The 20,723-nt window shown below is 42.6% G+C and overlaps 1 protein-coding gene across 4 annotated transcripts in view; it reads left to right on the plus strand.

The window, feature by feature from the left end:
- Positions 1 to 7,933: 7,933 nt before the first annotated feature.
- The window catches only part of esrrga (estrogen-related receptor gamma a), a 95,300-nt gene continuing 82,510 nt past the window's right edge, over positions 7,934 to 20,723 (plus strand). For 2 of the 4 annotated variants that reach the window (XM_060932897.1, XM_060932898.1), the window contains exons 1-2: positions 7,934 to 8,086; positions 16,608 to 16,718. In XM_060932897.1, coding sequence (XP_060788880.1) covers positions 8,031 to 8,086; positions 16,608 to 16,718 — 167 coding nt within the window. In that variant the 5' untranslated portion in view covers positions 7,934 to 8,030. Of the gene's footprint in view, positions 8,087 to 10,117; positions 10,128 to 11,867; positions 11,891 to 16,607; positions 16,719 to 20,723 lie in introns of those variants that run through there. The other 2 variants (XM_060932899.1, XM_060932900.1) reach the window with 2 other exon arrangements.

A 20,723-nucleotide genomic window follows, 5' to 3' on the forward strand; every position in this document is an offset into this window, starting at 1 on the left:
TTCTGCTGTCTCGACTGAGATATCGTCAATATTACAACACAAATCCAGTTTCCTTGCTTACTATTAAACTGTTAAAACTATTAGTGCGCTCAATCGTGTGGAAGCCATGAGCCCAATATGGATCCTAAAATGCTAAAATTTGCTGACATATAGATAGATGACGTATGCGTTCCTCATTCACGGCTAAAACAACAGTTCCAACTTGTAACTATATGCAGTGTCTTGCAGAAGTATTCATCCCCCTTGGTGTTTGTCCTGTTTTGTTGCATTACAAGCTGGAATTAAAATGAATTTTTGGAGGGTTAGCACCATTTGATTTACACAACATGCGTACAAAGGCGCAAATTTTTTTTTTTTTTTTTTTATTGTGACACAAACAATAATTAAGATGAAAAAACAGAAATCTGGAGTGTGCATAGGTATTCACCCACCCCCCAAAGTCAATACTTTGTACAGCCAACTTTTGCTGCAATTACAGCTGCAAGTCTCTTGGGATATGTCTCTATTAGCTTAGCACATCTAGCCACTGGGATTTTTGCCCATTCCTCAAGGCAAAACTGCTCCAACTCCTTCAAGTTAGATGGGTTGTGTTGGTGTACAGCAATCTTCAAGTTATGCAACAGATTCTCAGTTGGATTGAGGTCTGGGCTTTGATGAGGCCATTCCAAGACATTTAAATGTTTCCCTTTAAACCACTCCAGTGTAGCTTTAGCAGTATGTTTAGGGTCATTATCCTGCTGGAACGTGAACCTTCATCCCAGTCTCAAACCTCTGGTCAACTCAAACAGGTTTTCCTCCAGAATTGCCCTGTATTTAGTGCCATTCATCTTTCCTTCAGTCCTGACCAGCTTTCCTGTCCCTGCAGATGAAAAACATCCCCACAGCATGATGCTGCCACCACCATGCTTCATTGTAGGAATGGTGTTCTCAGAGTGTTGGGTTTGCGCCACACATGGCATTTCCCATGATGGCCAAAAAGTTCAATTTTAGTCTCATTTGACTAGAGAGTCTTCTTCCATGTGTTTGGAGAGTCTGCTACCTGCTATTGGGCAAACTCCAAATGTGTTTTCTTAAGCAATTACTTTTTCTGGCCACTCTTCCATAAAGCTCCATTCTGTGGAGTGTATGGCTTAAAGTGATCCTGTGGACAGATCCTCCCATCTCCGCTGTGGATCTTTGCAGCTCCTTCAGTGTTATCTTTGGTGTCTTTGTTGCATCTCTGATTAATGCCCTTCTTGCCCGGTCTGTGAGTTTTGGTAGGCGGCCTTCTCTTGTCAGGTTTGTACCGGTAGTGGTGCCATATTCTTTCCATTTTGCTATAATGGATTTAATGGTGCTCTGTGGGATATTCAAAGTTTGGGATATTTTTTGCAACCCAACCCTGATCTATACTTCTTCACAACTTTGTGTTTGACCTGTTTGGAGGCTCTTTGGTCCTCATGTTGCTTGCAGGTTGATTTATACAGACATCATGTGACAGATCATGTGACATTATGATTGCACACAGCTGGATCTTAATCAACTAATTATGTGGCTTATGAAGTGAATTGGTTGGACCAGCTCTTATTTAGGGGTTTCATACGAAAGGGGTTGAATACCTATGCACACTCCAGATTTCTGTTTTTTCATCTTAATTATTGTTTGGGTCACAATAAAGAGACAATTTGCACTTTTAAAGTTGTAGGCATGTTGTGTAAATCAAATGGTGCTAACCCCCCAACAATCAATTTGAATTCCAGCTTGTAATGCAACAAAACAGGGTAAACACCAAGGGGGATGAATACTTTTGCAAGACACTGTAATGTAAATCTATCTGCTGCTGTGCGAAAGGTCACAAGTGCCTTCTCTCTGCTGTTTCTCTTTGTAATGAGCTCTCGTGGGGTTTTCAGCTGACGATTACTACAGGTGTTTCCTTGTTAGCATTATTAGCTTCATGGGAGTTTGTAAACATTACATGCGTTTCAATGAGGGTACCTTAGCTGGCGCGCTAAGCTATGTCTACTTAATGTGTTGTGTACACTTCAAACAGTTTCGACAGATTGCGCTTTCATATCTATCCAGGAACAACACGACTAATTCTTTATCCAGTTTCATCTCCTTCACCAGGAAGAAGTTTCTCAACACTGTTGATGTTTTTTTTTAATAAGTTTCTTGTCATTAATATTTTTAAGAAATCACAGCATTTTTTTTTTTCACTCACAGTAGCACTGGGTGCTTACCGGATTCCACCATGTTTTCCTTTCTGAAAAGACAGAGATGGGGCGGAGTTTATAAGAAGGCGTGTCTATAAAATGACTGACAGGAGGAGTGGCTTGGAACACACATGACACTACTGCTTAAATAGTTTTTGTCATGTTCTATATACTTTCCAGGTTATTTATGCTCGTAAAAAAACAAACAAACAATATGAAACAGCCATTGCACCTTTAATGGGAAAAGTACACGGAGTATAATACCGAGCTTGCTGTAGTTAGTGAAGAGCTCGGGTCAGGCTCGCTCTCTGTGCCTCGGTGGACAAGTTGTGGTTAATGGGGCCATGTAGAAATGATGGCACGTCTCCATTCGGAGCAGGACCTGCGAGGCCAGAGCTCCGGCCCAGGAGGGACACGTTCACTAGGAATATTTAACAACCTTCACCAACCAGCTCGACATTAATGCTCCTTTTGCACCGCACATCTTTTCTGGAACAAAAATATATATTTTTCATGCATTACCCCTCCTTTCATGATTAAACCAAAGTATTTTGCGGTTTTCCAGAACAGAACTATGTAAGGTGTAGGTAGCCTGGTCGTGTGTGTGTGTGTGTGTGTGTGTGTGTGTGGTTTGGATCACATCAGTACGACAGTGAGGATGAGGATGAGGGGGTGCTGAAGATATAGAGTGCTGTGAAGTCTTAATTGTGGCCCTGGATAAAGATTAGAAGGGTCTCAGAGACCCGGTGATTTGTAAATACTTTGGCCTAAAAAGTGATTTAATGCCCGAATGTGTATCACATATCAGGGTCAGGTAATTAAGTCTGAGCTTCAGCTTGTGTGTGTGTGTGTGTGTGAGAGAGACAGAGAGAGACAGATATAGCGCAGAAAATGTTTCTTTCCTTCACTGATCCTCCCATAACGAAGCGATGTGTCGATCAGATTTTATTTGCGATAGCAGACTGAGTAAATCCATTCAGATTGGAACCCACTCGTATTTTTACTTTAAATTCACCCACTCAGGCTGAATGATGGTTATTCATGCAGGAGCGAGCGATGCTCAGCCGTCTCAGGGTGTGTACAGTGTATAACTCACGGAAGAAAGGCAAAGAATGAGGCACGGAGAGAAAAGAAACAGAAAGCAGAATGGGAAAGAGGTTAGCAAATGCCACACACCGGCTCTGCGCCTGTCCCCGGAGCCCCGCAAGCCTGTTATCACCCAGCCAAGCAGGGGGGCTTTGAAATTGGCACTTTCCTTCATGTGACAATTGTACCTGCTGATAGGCCATTAGATTACTTATCCGCTTGCTCCTTCGCCACCGACGCTGCCTTATTTTACCTCTTTCATAACCTCCGTTTAGCCGAGACGCTTTTTTCACTCTGCGTGCTGAGAGCTCCTGAAGTGCCAGTGTGAAGAGTCCTTTTGTGTCCAGTCATGGCCTGACACATTTATCTAATGTGTGTGTGTGAGTGTTACTGGAGGCTTTTCGTTATTGATTGAAAATAATGGCTATGGTTAGGATTTTTTGAACCTCCATTTTACATTTAGATACTTTTATTTTCTCAGTAGTTTTTTTTTTTTTTTTACATTTTATAGAAGCACACACACACACACACAAATGCTGCATTTGATAGAAACTATTTTGTCACATTCTCTCTCTCTCTCTCTCTCTCTCTCTCTCTCTCTCTCTCTCTCTATATATATATATATATATATATATATATATATATATATATATATATATATATATATATATACACAGTCTGTGGAAGGTGGAACAATAGAGGACACACACACACACACACACACACACACACACACACACACACACACACAGCACTGACCACATCACAGCCAGTAGCTCCCTCTGTTGTCCACTGCTGAACAGGCCGTTCTCACACAACTGCCAGCGTCTGAGTCCCAGCTGAGGAGCAATACACCACCACTGCTATACACACACACACACACACACACACACACACACACACACACACACACACGGAGTTTCTCACAGATTAACCTCTTCTGCCGTGAGTGTGTGATGATCTTTGCTCATATAAGTGTGTGTGTGTGTGTGTGTGTGTTTTCAATATTTGGGAGCCTTTTATCCAAACCAGTGTATATATATATATATATAAAATACAGTAAATAGAAAATTACACAGAAGCACATAACACTGTGTGTGTGTGTGTTCTAATTGAACCGAATCAAAATATTTTAACACATTGAAACTAAAATCAATCTGAATTGCAAATATTAGTCTAAAAATATAAAACGTCACCAAAAGTATTATTTAATATTTCAGTTTCACGAGTTTTTTTTTTGTTGTTGTTGTTTTCAAATCAGACATTTCTTTCAATGAACTCCTTTCTGAGTGTGAGTGTATTTCTGTTCACTTTTTGTCCTGTGTATAAACTCTGCGTCTAGACCCGAGGGTTTGGAATAAGCACGGCTTTTCTTGAATTTATTAAGGCCCAATTTTGACAAGTAGATTCTAAACAACTCCAGCGGCGTGAGCGCATTGAGCCGGCTGACATGTGACCCGCGTGAACTTGCCCTCCCCTATTGACTGGCGTGATTGATGCTGTGCCGCTCTCGCCTTGATAATTCTTAGCTGTGTGTCAACAGCCGCTGACCAAAGGGGTCATCAGTGTCTTTAACATTTCACACACACACACACACACACACACGAGCTTTCCCGACCACTTCACACAAAAATGTAGCTGTGTTCTGAGTCCTGACTCACCGGTATGTCTGTGAGGGAATCACGTCTCGGGTTTGTAGGCGAGACGAAGTGAATGTTGGTGGATGTCGAGTACGTGGCAACGAGTTGCAGAACAATAGAGGTGTGTGAAAACTGCTAATGTGAACACGGGACGCCTATTGACGCATATCGACGGCTGGGACAATCAGCGCTGCCTGGCCATGCATACTTAAGTTCAAATGTATTCACTGAGGCTACAGGGATTAAAGCCTATTAACGACATTCTGGGCCGAGGCTCTGCGCTGACAGTTTCTCAACGTCCTTTTTCTTTCCTCCGAAATGACTTTGTTAGGGAGGAACAGGGTGTAAAAATGACACTCCACAGCACCATACTGGGTGCGTCACTATCGGTACAACACAGCTCCACTCCACTCCACTCCACTCCACTCCAAAAAGTCGTTTTTGAATCCAGAGTTAAAAATAAGCGGTCGCTTAGTTGTTAAATGTAGTGCAGAGAAAATGTTTATAATCTTTTAACAGTGTGTGAGGGTTCAATTAAAATGAATTCATAAATTAGCACGTGCATTTGGTCTATCAAGTGTCGTCGGAAGGAACTTTTGTGACCCTGGACTCGTCTCGTGGTGATAAATGATGCTTTTTGGTGTTGGTTGAAACACTGGCATGAGAGAACATGCTGGAATCTTAATGTTCATCTTAATGTTCATCTCCAGGCCTTACTGTCCGACGAAAGCACTTTTTATGGGCTTGTTGTAACATTGTTATAAGCTGTTATTACATATGAATAATAGTTAGTGTGTGAGTATTATGTATTATATTTTATATATAGTGTATAATGTGTGTATTCGAGCTCTCCTTATCCCAGTGCTCCTTATCTCGCGCTCTTGTTCTGCTGGGATCCGATCCAATCCGACGGGCCCCGTGTGTTGGTATTAGTGTGACAGTATTGATTTTAGTCACGAGGGGTTTTGTGTTGTGGTGTGGTGTGGTGTGGTGTGGTGTGGTTTGGGGTCAAGGTTGTGTTCGCCGAAGGTTTTCGGGGCGACTGATAAATCAGAGATCACTGTTTCCACTGGTGACGTCCTTCTGTTTTTTTTTTTTTTTGGAGCGTTTCCTCCACAACGAATGTTCTCAAACAAAGGAGTAAAACGTTCCGATGTTTTGGGGTTTTTTTTGTCTTCTTCACAGAGATCTCGTGCGTATCTCAGCAGCTCGGTGGTGCTCGTGCGTTCGCTTGCCGCGTCTTTGATCCTGAATACGAGGAACGTTTGGCGTTCCCGAGGGATTCTGCACTGCGCAGGTAGTCCTTTCACATCCCTCTTTCTCTATGTGTGTGTGTGTGTGTGTTTAGAAATGCACTGCTTGTTCTTCTTCGATATTGTTTTGACCAGCAGCTTTTGCATTTGTCAGGTGGACACTCCATGGTGTGCGAATGCATTCACACAGTGAATACATTAGTCAAAGTAACTTTTCTGAAGTTAAGTGAAATGAGCTCCTCTGCGCACGTGTTAAATGCCTTTTTCAGACGTCCCGTGTCCTTCAGCACCAACTCAAGCCTGACGTCTTGTTGTTGTTGTTGTTGTTTTTCTTTCTTTCTGAAATAACTCTGAAATTAGTGTAGCTTTGAATCAGTGATGTCGGTGATGAACCAAACCCCCATTTAACCCCTACCCCATCGCACATCCAGGTTTTATTTCAGTTCTTTATGCATCATTTGTGTCACTATCTTATCCTCGTCATTAATCGGATGTTTTTTTTAGTCTAAAGAAGCCCGTGTGATCGCACGCTTTGAAATCCGGAACATTCACTCTGAAACACACAGTTCCGTCGTGTTGTTGACTTTAAATCAGGAATTAAAGCTTGTCAGCAAGGCGTCTGCTCTGATCGAAGGCCGATTCTTGGCGAGAACGGATTCCTGGAGGAGGAAAGGTGAGCGGAGATGATCTGCGATGGCAGCGTGGAGGTGAAGAACACAATTGTTCGCTGTTCGGAGCGGCACCTGAATTTTGCTATCAGTGGGGAATTGAGCAGCTCTGAGAGCCTGGCAATATCTTCCCTGCTGCTCACACACACACACACACACACAGTTTTAAGAGCAGAGACAGGGAGATGCACAAATGCATCCCAATCTTTCTAAAACAAAAGGGAGTCTTTGATCTTCACACACACACACACACACACACACACACACACACACACACACACACACACACACACACACACACAGAGTGTCATTGTGCTGCACATCAGTCACCAACAGTTTTACAAGAGAACTTCTTGAGAAGAAAAGAAAAGAAATCTCACTATTGTCAACACACACACACACACACACACACACACACACACACACACAGAGGAGTTGTCACAGCTTAATTTTTTTTTTTTACTTTACACATCTCCCCATGCACCAGGGAAGGGTTTGATGGAGGAAAAGTGCAAACCCGCAGTACACACAGCTTCATTTACAATTTTTTGTATCAACAAAGTGAGCGGTTTTATCTCCAGGCTTGACAGCCCGAGCCGATAAGCAATGCTGCAGGAGAGACATGCGCTGCCTCTTTAAATCCCCCTCTTTCTCCATATATCTATCTCTCTGTTGTCTCGTTATTTCCCCCCCCCCCCTCTCTCTCTCTCTCTCTCTCTCTCTCCCTCCCGGTGTGTCACTCTTTCTCTCTCCTCCTTCTTTCTCACTGGTTCTCTCGGACTCGTCCCCTCCCTTCTCGCTCTGCTCAGGCTCTCCGTTCACACACACAGCCTCTTGTCCAGCTCCAATTGGCTGCGCAGGCACCAATCTGGCACGAGGAAGGGCTGGGGTGGGCGGGTGGGTGGGCCGGGGGGGGGACTGCATATGCAAAGCCTCGCTTCATATTCATGAGCACCAATCGTGGCTTTAAGTCCTTGATTAGAAGAGTGCAAGAGCTTTTGGTCCCAACTGGCTGTGCCTATAGGCTTGTCACTGGGAGAACGCTTCCTGTTAATTGCACTGCTCAAGTGACGGGACGGCAAGAGGAGGAGGAGGAGAGAGAGATAGAGAGAGAGAGAGGGACAAATAGAGAGAGAGAGAGAAACTTTGATTTATAGAAGGGCGTGCTCAAACGATGGTCACTCAGTGCAAATGGATTCAGTAGAACTTTCGATCCCTGAGTGTTTCTCGTTACACTCTGAACAAGAGTAGGTAAATTTTACATCTTTCTTCTTTCTGCTTGACTTCTTTCCATGCTTGTGCTCGTCGTGTGTGAATATATGTGTGTGTTTGTGTGTGTGTATATATATATGTGTATGTATGTGTGTATTGTGAACACTATGTGTGTCGTACCTGCAGTTCACGTCATTGAGGAGCTGGAGACAAGATTGTTGTGGTTGTCCGATAGTGTGCATGGGTATGTCTGAGTGTGTGTGTGTGTGTGTGAGAGAGAGAAAGAGAGAGAGAGAGAGAAAGGGTCCTGGTGCACTTCTAAGTAGGACGGCTTACCTGTAAAGCGCGCTCGGTTTGTAGAATATTTGTCAAAACTCTCGTTCACAGAAGCGGTCAGTGAAGTCGTGCTTTAGCGTGCAGGACGCTGCTTGACAGATGGGAGCATGAAAGAGGGAGAGCGGGAGGAGGAGGGGAAGAGGGTGAACTGGAGAGAAAGTGGTCTTAGATGGCAGGAGAGCTTGAATTGCAGACCAGCCGCCCCACATGTGGCCCGACCGAGGCATTAAAAACAGCACACCGAGTCGGTGAGGGCAGACGGGGGGAGCGGAAGGTGAAGTGGTCGTGTTCTCCAGTTCCGTCTCGCTCCGTGGACCGGGAACGCTGCTCTGATCAGCGCTCAAGCACTCATTCGGTGTAATGGCATGCTGTTCTTATTGTTGTTGGGGTTTTGTTTTGAAGCTTTAACACAAACCAGAAATGTGACTTCAAACTTTCCACAGAGGTCGAGTGCATACATTTATTTATTTATTCATTTATTTATTTATTCATTTATTTATTTATTTTCCACATTAGAACAGATCCGATGTCAGGATTGGGGGGGGGACACAAAAGTGATTTTTTTTTTTTTTTTTTGCCCAACCATAAATCACAGCTTCGTAGAGGCTCGCCATATCATTCAAAAAAAGTACTGCACAGGGAATCATTTGTCTGAAAATACATTTGTTTGTACAATTTTTAATAATTTAGGGGATTTTTATTTGGGGGGGGACAATTCATGTTTTTCAGAAATTTGGGGGGGGTCATGTTCCCCCGTCCCCCCCGGGATCTGCACCCATGCATTAGAAGTCATCATAGATGTGTGTGTGTGTGTGTGTGTGTGTGTGTGTGTGTGTGTGTGTGTGTGTGTGTGTGTGTGTTTTTTTAAAGATTGCAAGAACGTGGATGAATTTAAGCTATTTAAAAAAAAAAAAAAGCCTCGTGACAGATCAGGTGGAGACGCTGCTCTGAGATCATGGTTTACGTCTCACATGTTCAAGTCCAGTCAGTGAGAAATAATTCCGCACGATAATCAGATCGAGCTTGAGAAAAGAAATAAATGAATAGATAGATAAATAAATAATACAAAGGATAACCTTTGACCTGGAACACTGATCAATCCCGTGTGTGTGTGTGTGTGTGTGTGTGTGTGTGTGTGTGTGTGTGTGGGAATAAGAGTCTGTTCTGCATTGCTCTACAGCCATACAAGCAAAACCAGAATACCAGTGATTTTAATAATAATAATTAAAAAAATAATAATAATAATAATGTCAAACTTATTTCTGAGTTTTGGAGTAAAGCATGGCTGTGCAGATATTCCTCATCGTTCTGTCAGTGAGTGAGTTGTGAGTGATTCGGAGTGTGAAGGTATGTTCAGCTCTCGTCCGTCTCACGCACAGCACCGCGGCATTTCTGCGTGTTTACCTCCGGCACGCTCATTCCACCCACGGGATTAACGCTGACGAGAGTAAACTCTGAGATAAGGCTATCGCACTCCTTCAGCTCGGCTTTTTCCTCCTTCGTTCGCTGCTTATTCACCGTTTGATCTTTTCTTTTCCAAATGATCTGCTGTTATTCTAATTAGTCTATTAATGCTAGTCATAACAACAAGTGGCAGTTTAGCGATTATCATAATTACACTCACTTACTGCCCCGCGTGTACGTTTCATTTGCATGCTAGTTTTAATATTTACTCACATGTTCCTGAGCGGGAGGACTGAACAAACGGGACTCGTCTGAGAGTGAGGATTTTCACAAGCAGTAATTTTCAGAGCTTTTTACTTTTATATATTTATAAATTTTTTAATTTTTTTATTTATTAAACAGAAATTCTTGCATTTCAGTTTATTTGCTGCTTTTCGGGGAAAAAATTATTTCGATCATATTTGAAGGGCGGGTTATTCTTTTAAAAATGTATAGTCGTGCTTTGTGTGTATGTTTGTTTTTGTGTGAATTTAATGTATTTCAATTTCACAAGAAATTTATTATTATTATTATAATTATTATTATTATTATTATTATTATTCAGCGTTCTGATTAATACAACTAACATGATTCAGAATTATTCTGCGGTTCAGAATATTTCCTTTAATTGAATTGAATTTTTCTTGAAGCAGTTCTCACTCGCAACCTTTTCTCAAGCAGTCGCACTTTCTCCTTGGCAGTTTACCTTTTCTCTCCTTTTCTCATAATTTTACGGGATTGATATTTCGATATTTCGAGCTGCGGTCCACCCCCGAGTCGTCTGAAAGAGAATAACGTGAGCCGCTGTGTCTTTACCGCTCAGATGACTCGAATTGAACCTGCTGTAGTTTGGATTCACGGCTCTTCGCGACCCTTTTTGTCATGTTCTGGTGGGTTTTTATGCCCTGCTCATACCATCGCTGGCCCCTGAAGAAGAAAAGTAGATTTTTTTGCTATATCAACCTTTCTTTTTTCCATGTGACAGAGAGGAAAAGGCGGGGTGGAGAGGGATAAAAGCCCTGGAGGCAGGGATCAGAGAGGAATAAAAGGAGATTGCGTAAATTAAATTCCTTTTAATCTCCTTATAAAATCATTTACTTAATTCATCTGTCAAATGATGTCAATATGCACACCGCTGATTTATTTCTCTCTCACGTGTGTGCACGCGTGTGCGTGCGCGTGTGTGTGTGTGTGTGTTGCTGGCACTGCTGCTTTTGAGCACTGATTCAGCTCTCTTGAGGTCCCCAGTGTGAGAGGTGTCATCCGTGTGTGTGTGTGTGTGTGTGTGTGTGTGTGTGTGTGTCTGCAGCCCCTTGTCGATTTCTGTCTGGACACTCTTTTGTCTTTAGGCTGTCCTGCGTATAGGAGACGTATCTGTGCCACTTCCCCTTGTTTGAAGGGGCCTGAAGCTTTCCGAGGGTAATTAACTCCAGTTAAAAGAGACACACTCGTCCCCCGTCTCGTCCTCCTCTAGGCCTGTCTTCTTTCTGGAAGGGAAAAAAGAAATAGACAAATGCGAGGCAGTAAAGTAAAAGGCAGGGTGTATATTTTTGACCTTTCGCTTCCTACGGCGTAATAAGAGGTTTTTGGATTCATAAACTAGCACTAAATGTACAGAAATGTACACGGGCATCATCATCATCATCATCATCATGTTGTCAATTTGTCTGATTTATGTTTTTCCCCATCCGTCTTTGAAAGAAAAAGTAAAAGTGGCTAATGGGTTTTTTTTGTTGTTTTTTTTTTAAAGATCTCCCACACCAGCTGAGACTCACCCGGCCCACAGTCATTCCCACCTCCGAGCCGTAAAGATCAGGTCCAGCACCGCAACACTTTACCTGTGTAACTGTTTCAAAACCAGAGCACGTGTGACATTTTGTTTTTTCTTCTCTTCCCTTTTCTTGTACGTTAATGTCTTCCGTCCTGACTGTTGGTCTGAGGAGTGTGGACTAGAAGCACTCGGAGCCCGGAGTGTGTGTGGGACGATTGAGTTACAGCAGGTCAATAGAGACACTGTGGTCAGTCCATGAGCAGGAGCTGAGCTCGCGACAGATAAGGGGGTAAAAATAGGGCTTTGGGTCGAAGCCTTCTTCACCTCTGATTCACTCGTAGACAGTGGAGTCAACCAGTTCTGTATATCCAGGCTTTTTGATTTCAGAGATTGGAGTGTAGATCAGACAGAACGTGTGTGCTTTATGCTGCTTTTTAATCCTTATCAGAAATTTTTTAAAAAGGAGCAGGACTGGCAAACACACTCGTACAGGATTTCTCAACAATAACATGAGTAATCTTATAGACGTGTGGATGTGCACACAGAGCATGTGCAGGAATTTCGGATGATTTTTTAACCACTGATCTCTGATTAAATGATGAAAGTGTCAGTGTCCTGGAGCAGAGCGAAAGAGAAACGGATGGCCGTGTGGCCCTCTGGCTGACAGTGAAATATTTCACCTCTTTCTCCGATCATACTTCATTTGTGTGCATGAGTGTGCGTGTGTGTGATAGTGCTGAATGTTCTCTCTGTTATGATCAGCTCTATTCAGTGATCCTGCACCTCGTTCTGTCTGCTCTCATCTTTCCACTCCGTCCTTAAACCTTCAACACCATTTGCTTTGTCTAACGTATGGTGTGTGTGTGTGTAGGCTTGGTTGTCATGATTTGTGCCCTGATCAACACACTGCTTCAAATTCTTCCACAATTTTCATATTATATATATATATATATATATATATATATATATATATATATATATATATATATATAAATCAGCCATGACACCTGAAGCATTTAAATCTCGACTAAAGCTAAAGACTTTCCTTTTTCACAAAGCCTACGGATTAATAACTCGTACAGCTTTTATTTTGTAAACACATCGAGACTTGATGTAACACGTCTCTAAGAATGTTATATATATATATGTGTGTGTGTGTAAGAGAGAGAGAGAGAGACAGACAGACAGAGAAAGGGAAAGCACATTAATGACTCGTACATATATAGACACTTATTTTCTCTTTATTACTAAGACACACACGCACACGTGTGTGTGTGTGTATATATATATATATATATATATATATATATATATGTAAAATATTAATAATTAAGTAAAAATAAGTATCTGCGCCATTTTGTTCGATTTATTTCATCCATTTCTTTCCCTCAGTGTTTGTCTGAATGTGTGATTGTAAATTCAGTCTCTCTGATTGGACGACTTCAGTGTAAACCTCTTGGCTGCTAGTTGGTATGGAATCAGCTGAAGTTACTCTTTTTAAAGCTCTATTATTTATCACACACACACACACACACACACACACGTAGACATGAGGTGATGTTATAGTACAGTGATAGTGTGTGTGTGTGTGTGTGAGAGAGGGAGAGAGAAAGGGAAAGCACATAAATGACTAGTTACATATATTAGTATTTGGCTGTAGAGTGAATAATAATAATAACGTGAGCTCTGACACACACGCGTGCGCGTATTGAAGAGTCACATTCCTGTAGAGAGACTCGTGTTTGAGGAACGTTCCCTCCATTCGCTCATATTAAAGCTGACACTCCATCTGTCTCGGGTGCCGACCGTGCCGAGGTGTGTATGTGTATGTGTTTTGTGTGTGTGTGTGTGTTGCAGTAGCCCCTCCTCCACTTAATTCAGCTTCTCCATCCTGTTCATCAGGGTTCAGCCCCTGGAGGTCAAACTCTAGGTGTCTTTGTCCCAAAATAACGAGGCCCCCTGATGACACGGACCGTCCCCCGGCTGCGGCCTGTCCGGCTCCAGATTATAATCTCACGCAGTCACAAACACACCGTCCACTGCGGCTGAGCCCTGCTCTGCTCTTTAGTGTTGTTGTTGTTGTTGTCCAACAGCATGGATGTGTGTGTGTGTGTGTGTGTGTGTGTGTGTGTGTGTGTGTGTGTGTGTGTGTGTGTGTGTGTGTGTGATTAGTAGTGGGGTGTGTGGCATGTGTCAAGACAGAGTGACACAATGTGTGAAAGAGGGAGAATAACAGAATGAGAAAAGGAAAATGAAAGAGAGAGAGAGAGAGAGAGAGAGAGAGAGAGAGAGAGAGAGAAGGAGGGATGGTGTTTATAGTGTGTGTGTGTGAGGAAGAATGATACCTGTCCAATCAGTCAACACCATGCCGGTCACAGATGGAACAGCAACACATGACTGAGTCACTGAGCATCAGCCCACACACACACACACACACACACACACACACACACACACACGGCTTAATTCAGCTCATTGTCCTGTGTGTTAATCCTTGTCCGAGGGAAGGCCGCGCTCACTCGTTCTGACAGGAGCGTAAAATTGGGTTCAGGTAGCGCAGCAGTTCTCTCTCTCTCTCTCTCTCTCTCTCTCTCTCTCTCTCTCTCTCTGTAAATCTTTCTTTTCTGTACAATTGAATAAATCAGCAGTGAATCTAAAAGAAGAAGCAGAAGAATTGGAGAGAATTGATGCACATGACCTCAAGTCTCACTTATTTTCGTCGCAGCATGTGTTATTTGATTTTATTCTTCTAACCGACACTTTTGTTTCCTTCCCCATCTGTGTGTTTTTGTGTGTGTGTGTGAGAGAGAGAGAGAGAGAGAGAGAGAGAGAGAGAGAGAGAGAGAGTCACACGAGTGTATCACACTATAGCTGATAGAATAGTTTACCGGCTGGAAAGTGAACCAGAAACCCAATCCTGCTGATTTTCTGCTCAGAGTTTTCACTCTGTCACTTTTTTTTTTCATCATCAGTTTATTGCTGCTTTAATTCTTCTTTAGTCATCAGTCGAAGATGAAAGAGTGTTTTGTGTGTGCGTGTGTGAGCATGTCCAATCATGCATGCTTTGCTCTCCATGTCTTGTGTTTTCTTGCTTCTGTGCTTCGAAATAATCTTCTTTCTTTCACTGTAATGTATATAACAGGCTCCTCCATTAAAGATTGCCTTGTTTGCTTTTTTCTTAAAAAAAAAAGAATGAATGAATGAAAGAAAAGGAAAGAAAAGAAAAGAAAAGAAAATGGCTTTTGATGTCATTTTTTCCATGTGTGTGTATAAAGACAGGTCTAAAGGAAGCCAGGACACAGTGCAGGGGATATCTGTGACTGAAATGGTGTTGGTGTGATTTTATTTTCTTTGTTGTAAACAGTAGTTGAAAGGTGAAGCGGGCGTGTAGAAGTTGCCGAGAGCATTGATTCACTCTTCACTCCTGTTCACTCGACCGAGACTAACGGCCACGCATTACACACGTTTGTGTGAGTGTGTGCTGCTTTTTTTTTTTCCCCTTTCCTCCCAAGTACAACAGGAACAGGACGACCCTGACCAATCCCGTCTCCGTCCCATCCAGTCCTACTACTACTACTATTAATAATAATAATAATAATAATAATAATAATAATAAGTTTTGTTTTGTCCCAATGCAGCATCATCACATACAGTACTTATTTCCAGCTTCGGTAAAGTCAGATTTCAGAATTCTGACTATTTCTAGATCATTCTAGAAATCAGTATTGCTGCTTATTTACAGTATGGTGTTAAAAGTGAGACAGAAAGAGAAAGCGTATGAATGTGGGTGTATTTTTTGGAGCGTATGAAGGTTTAGTTGAGTGAGTAGTTTTTTGGCTCGGAGGTAAAGACTACGCCGAACCACACCCCACCACTCCACACCCTACTACGCTGCACCACACCCTACCACGCCGCACCACGCTGTGTAACGTGTAACAGAGAATAGGCGAATTAGGGCGCTTTCACCGGAGCCCTTGTTCCGTCCGTCCGTCCTTCCTGTCCACTAACACTCCCTCACTAAGACCTTTGTTTTTCACAGTGACACACTCGGGTGTTTAATTTTTTATTCTTTTTTTTTTTGTCCTTCCTCAGTTTACAGTGACAGGCCGGCACATGGTGGAGGCAGGAGGCGTCCCGCGTCCGTTCGTTTTGCATGCGGCTTCGCACAAAGCCCAATTAATTTGTATAAAGTTTGCCTAAAGATTTCACTGTACTTGCATAAAGGCAGGATCTGTCACCATTAAATTTGCCTAAGTCTGCCACAGATCGGCTTTTGACATTGATTGGCCTCCACTAGTCCGCCTTGTTGGATTTATCTGCGGTCGGATTTTTTGAATGAGGTTTCTAGTGGATTTATTAAAAATAAACAAATCGGCCGCGGTAAAAAGCAACGCCGACGGCTCAGGGTATTTCACTAATTCAAAACCACATCAACATGACAGGAGATCTTTTAGTACATGTAGTCTACTGCTATCTCTCTCTCTAACACACACAAATATGACGTCAAGCTTCTCCTGTCCTTTCCTCCTTTATAGCGGTTCATGGCCCTGCTCCGAGATCAGCAGGTCTCAGGCCTGTAAAAGCCACAGGGTTTCTCATCCTGACGTCCAGGGTGCGAGGCAGCGTGCTGTTATCCTGATATTCCGACGTCTTTTATTCCCACGTCTTGCCCAGCATCAAAATTCTGACCTGATAAAAGGGCCGCGCCCGAGCGGTGAGGCACAGCAGCATTAAAAACGTCACAGAGGTTTTCAATTAACGCCAGGCGTTAACAAAAGATTCCGTGCTCTGTGGGAAAAAGGGATGGTCATTAAAAGCGATTCGTTAAAGAACAGTGTTGAAAAGAGAGAGGGAGAGAAGAGATAGAAAGGCTTTATGCGTCTGTTTTAAGGTTGCGTCTGTGTCTGTCCGTAGCCAATGTCTTTATGTTGTGAGAATTCCTCATGGTATCTCTCTGACCCTCGTCTTTTTCATTCCTTCTCTTGCTTCTTCCTTTTGTTTTGTAGAATGAATGTATCAAAGGCCCAAGTTAATAGCGAAGATAAGTACGGCAAATGCGGTGCATGGAGAATGCAACAGCATTACAACGTCGATACGCATGCGCTCTATAACCAAAGGTAAGGAAGGAAAAAATACAATCATCAAAAGCCAAAATCTGTACAAGTGTTTTACTGCATCATCATGACATCATTTCATTTTGCAGTTACTTTGGTACTTGTGTCACTGCTCTGTGTGTGTGTGTGTGTGTGTGTGTGTGTGTGTGTGTGTGTGTGTGGGCGTGTGGGCGTGTGTGGGTTGGCAAGATAGTGTAGGTTCTAAGCTACTGTGTTGACTGACCAGAGAGAGAGAGAAAGAGAGAGAGAGAGAGAGAGAGAGAGAGAGAGAGACACTTACCATCTGTCTCACCTGCTGCATGTAGGGGTCCATCTGCTTTAGTCCAATGCAGAGAGACAGGAGGGGGGAGACAGGGAGAGAGAGAGAGAGACAGAAAGAGAGAATAATAGAGACACAAAGAGTGAAAGAGTGAGAGAGAGGACACACAAGCCATTCCACACATCACAGCATCACAGTCCATCCTTCACACACAGTATGCCGAACTCGAACCCATAACCTCAGTCGTCTTTCAGCTCATTTAGTTTTCCAAACATAAGCAAACTTTTTTTAAAACAGAAAACCAAAACACATTTGTTTATGCGGACGAGCCAAATGTCCCCAACAAGGTCAAAATTAACATTTGTTCCCCTCATCATGGGTAAATGCACACAGGCAAACACACACACACACACACACACATACACACACACACACGGTCAACTGAACTGATGGTACAGGTCAGGAAGTGTAAGACATGCAGGCAAATCTAAACAAATGAAGAGTTAGTTGGACACAAGGATAGACAGACTGGCAGGCAGATAGACAGACAGACAGACCAATAGATAGACAGGCAGGCAGGCAGGCAGGCAGGCAGGCAGGCAGATAGATAGATAGATAGATAGATAGATAGATAGATAGATAGATAGATAGATAGATAGATAGATAGATAGATAGATGTCAGGGAGAAGAGGAGGATGAGTTTATGGGGGTAGGCAGTGCTTTGCTCAGGAATGTGTTAAATGCTTGAAGGATCTGGATTAGCATATAAATTTAGATGTATGAAGATCATTGCGTCGATCACGAGTCACTGAGTTTTATCTGGACTTAGTGGAGGCTGATTTGCGTATAAAATACAGCCAGATGTGACCAGTTAAAGGCCTCGACAGTGTCTTCCTCCCTCTGTCACCCCCACCTACCCCCTCCCCTTTCTCTCTCTCTCTCTCTCTCTCTCTCTCTCTCTCTATATATATATATATATATATATATATATCCTCCTCCTCTCTCCATCACCCTTTCTCTCCCTCTTTCCTCCTCTCTCTCTCTCTCTCTCTCTCTCTCTCACCTCTCCCTCCTCCTCCCTTTATCTCTCCTTTTTAAATGGCTTTTCCTGACTATAATCTGAGGTCACACACATTACACATGTGCTCACTACTTTGCTGATAAAGAGAAAGGGTATTGGGGTATTAGGGTATTAGGACATTGGAGTATTAAGGTATTTGGTATTAGGTTTTGAGATATTGGGGTATTGAGGTATTAGGTTACTGGGGTATTACGGTATTGTGATACTGGGGTATTGTGGCATTAGGGTATTGGAGTAATAAAGGTATTGGGGTATTGGAGTATTGGGGTATTGAGATACTAGTGTATTGAAGTATTAGGGTATTAGGGGTATTGAGGTATTAGGGTACTGGGGTATTACGTTATTGAGATACTGGTATATTAGGCTATTAGGGTATTGAGGTATTGGGATATTATGGTAGTAGGGTATTGGGGTATTAGTGTATTGGGGTATGAGGGTATTGAAGTATTAGGGCATTGGGGTATTAGAGTATTAGTGTATTAGGTTAATAATAATAATAATAATAATAATATTTATTTATAAAGCGCTAAAACTATGATACATATTCTAAAGCGCTGATACATTCACAAAACAATAAAAAGTAAATAAAAAATAAATAAATACATAAAACAAGTTCTATATAAAAAAGGTTATTAGGGTATTGGGGTATTGAGGTATTAGGATATTGGGGTATTGAAGTATTGGAGTATTAGGGTACAGGGGTATAGATGCATTAGGGTATTGGGACATTAAGGTATTGGGGTATGTGTGTACAGTGTGTATTTGTGTACATCAGCATTTTCATTACATAAAACTGATCACAACTGTGTACTGTAATGAAATTCAACACTGTTAATTTTTAAGTTCTGTGATATTTTCTCAGGCAGGAGTAGTATAAAGTACAGAGATCAGACATCTGGCCAGATCAGACCTGCACTATAGTTTATTCATGTAGTACAGACATCAGACATCTGGACGGATCAGACCTGCACTATAGTTTAGTAACGCAGTACAGAAATCAGACATCCGGCCAGATCAGACCTGCACTATAGTTAATAATGTAGTACAGAGATCAGACATCTGGCTGGATCAGACTTGAACGATAGTTTAGTAACGCAGTACAGAGATCAGACACCCGGCTGGATCAGACCTGAACTATAGTTTATTAACGCAGACCAGAGATCAGACATCCGGCTGGATCAGACCTGCACTATAGTTTAGTCATGCTGTACAGAGATCAGACACCCAGCTGGATTAGACCTGAACTATAGTTTAGTAATGCAGTACACAGATCAGACATCGTGCCAGCTCAGACCTGAACTATAGTTTAGTAATGCAGTACAGAGATCAGACACCCAGCCAGATAAGACCTGAACTATAGTTTAGTAATGCAATACAGAGATCAGACACCCAGCTAGATAAGACCTGCACTATAGTTTAGTAATGCAATACAGAGATCAGACACCCAGCCAGATCAGACCTGCACTATAGTTTAGTAACACAGTCCAGAGATCAGACATCCAGCCAGATCAAACCTAACCTATAGTTTAGTAATGCAGTACAGAGATCAGACACCCAGCCAGATAAGACCTGCACTATAGTTTAGTAATGCAATACAGAGATCAGACACCCAGCCAGATCAGACCTGCACTATAGTTTAGTAACACAGTCCAGAGATCAGACATCCAGCCAGATCAAACCTAAACTATAGTTTAGTAATGCAGTACAGAGATCAGACATCCGGCCAGATCAGACCTGCACTATAGTTTAGTAATTCAGTACAGAGATCAGACATCCGGCCAGATCAGACCTGCACTATAGTTTAGTAATGCAGTACAGAGATCAGACATCCAGCTGGATCAGACCTGCACTATAGTTTAGTAATGCAGTACAGACATCAGACATCTGGCTGGATCAGACCTGCACTATAGTTTAGTAATGCAATACAGAGAATAGACACCCAGCTGGATCAGACCTGAACTATAGTTTAGTAACGCAGTACAGAGATCAGACATCCGGCCGGATCAGACCTGCACTATAGTTTAGTAATGCAATACAGAGATCAGACACCCAGCTGGATCAGACCTGCACTATAGTTTAGTAACACAGTACAGAGATCAGACATCCAGCTGGATCAAACCTGCACTATAGTTTAGTAACGCAGTACAGAGATCAGACATCCGGCCAGATCAGACCTGCACTATAGTTTAGTAATGCAATACAGAGACCAGACACCCAGCTGGATCAGACCTGAACTATAGTTTAGTAACGCAGTACACAGATCAGACACCTGGCCGGATCACACTTGCACTATAATTTAGTAATGCAATATAGAGATCAGACATCTGGTCAGATCAGACCTGCACTGAAAACCCCACAGGTGGAATCTAAAGATTTCGCTCTCTATATGAGTGAAACATTAAAGCTGTGTATGGAGTCATGTTTTTTTTCCCCCTCTAATCCTCCTATGTGTTCTGTATGTACACACACACACACACACACACACACACACACACACACACACACACACACACACACACACACAGCAGGAAGTGTTAGTGATTTAAGCAGGGGGTGAGTGCGCTTTCACTGGAGGCCTCAAAAAGTATTACGGCAATTGGATTGTGTGGGGGTTAGTCTGGGTCAAACCAATTAGACTCCATTCAGACGCACATTGCCACAGACAGGG

The sequence above is a fragment of the Neoarius graeffei genome, chromosome 11 (assembly GCF_027579695.1).
Source record: "Neoarius graeffei isolate fNeoGra1 chromosome 11, fNeoGra1.pri, whole genome shotgun sequence".
NCBI classification, from domain to species: Eukaryota; Metazoa; Chordata; class Actinopteri; order Siluriformes; family Ariidae; genus Neoarius; species Neoarius graeffei.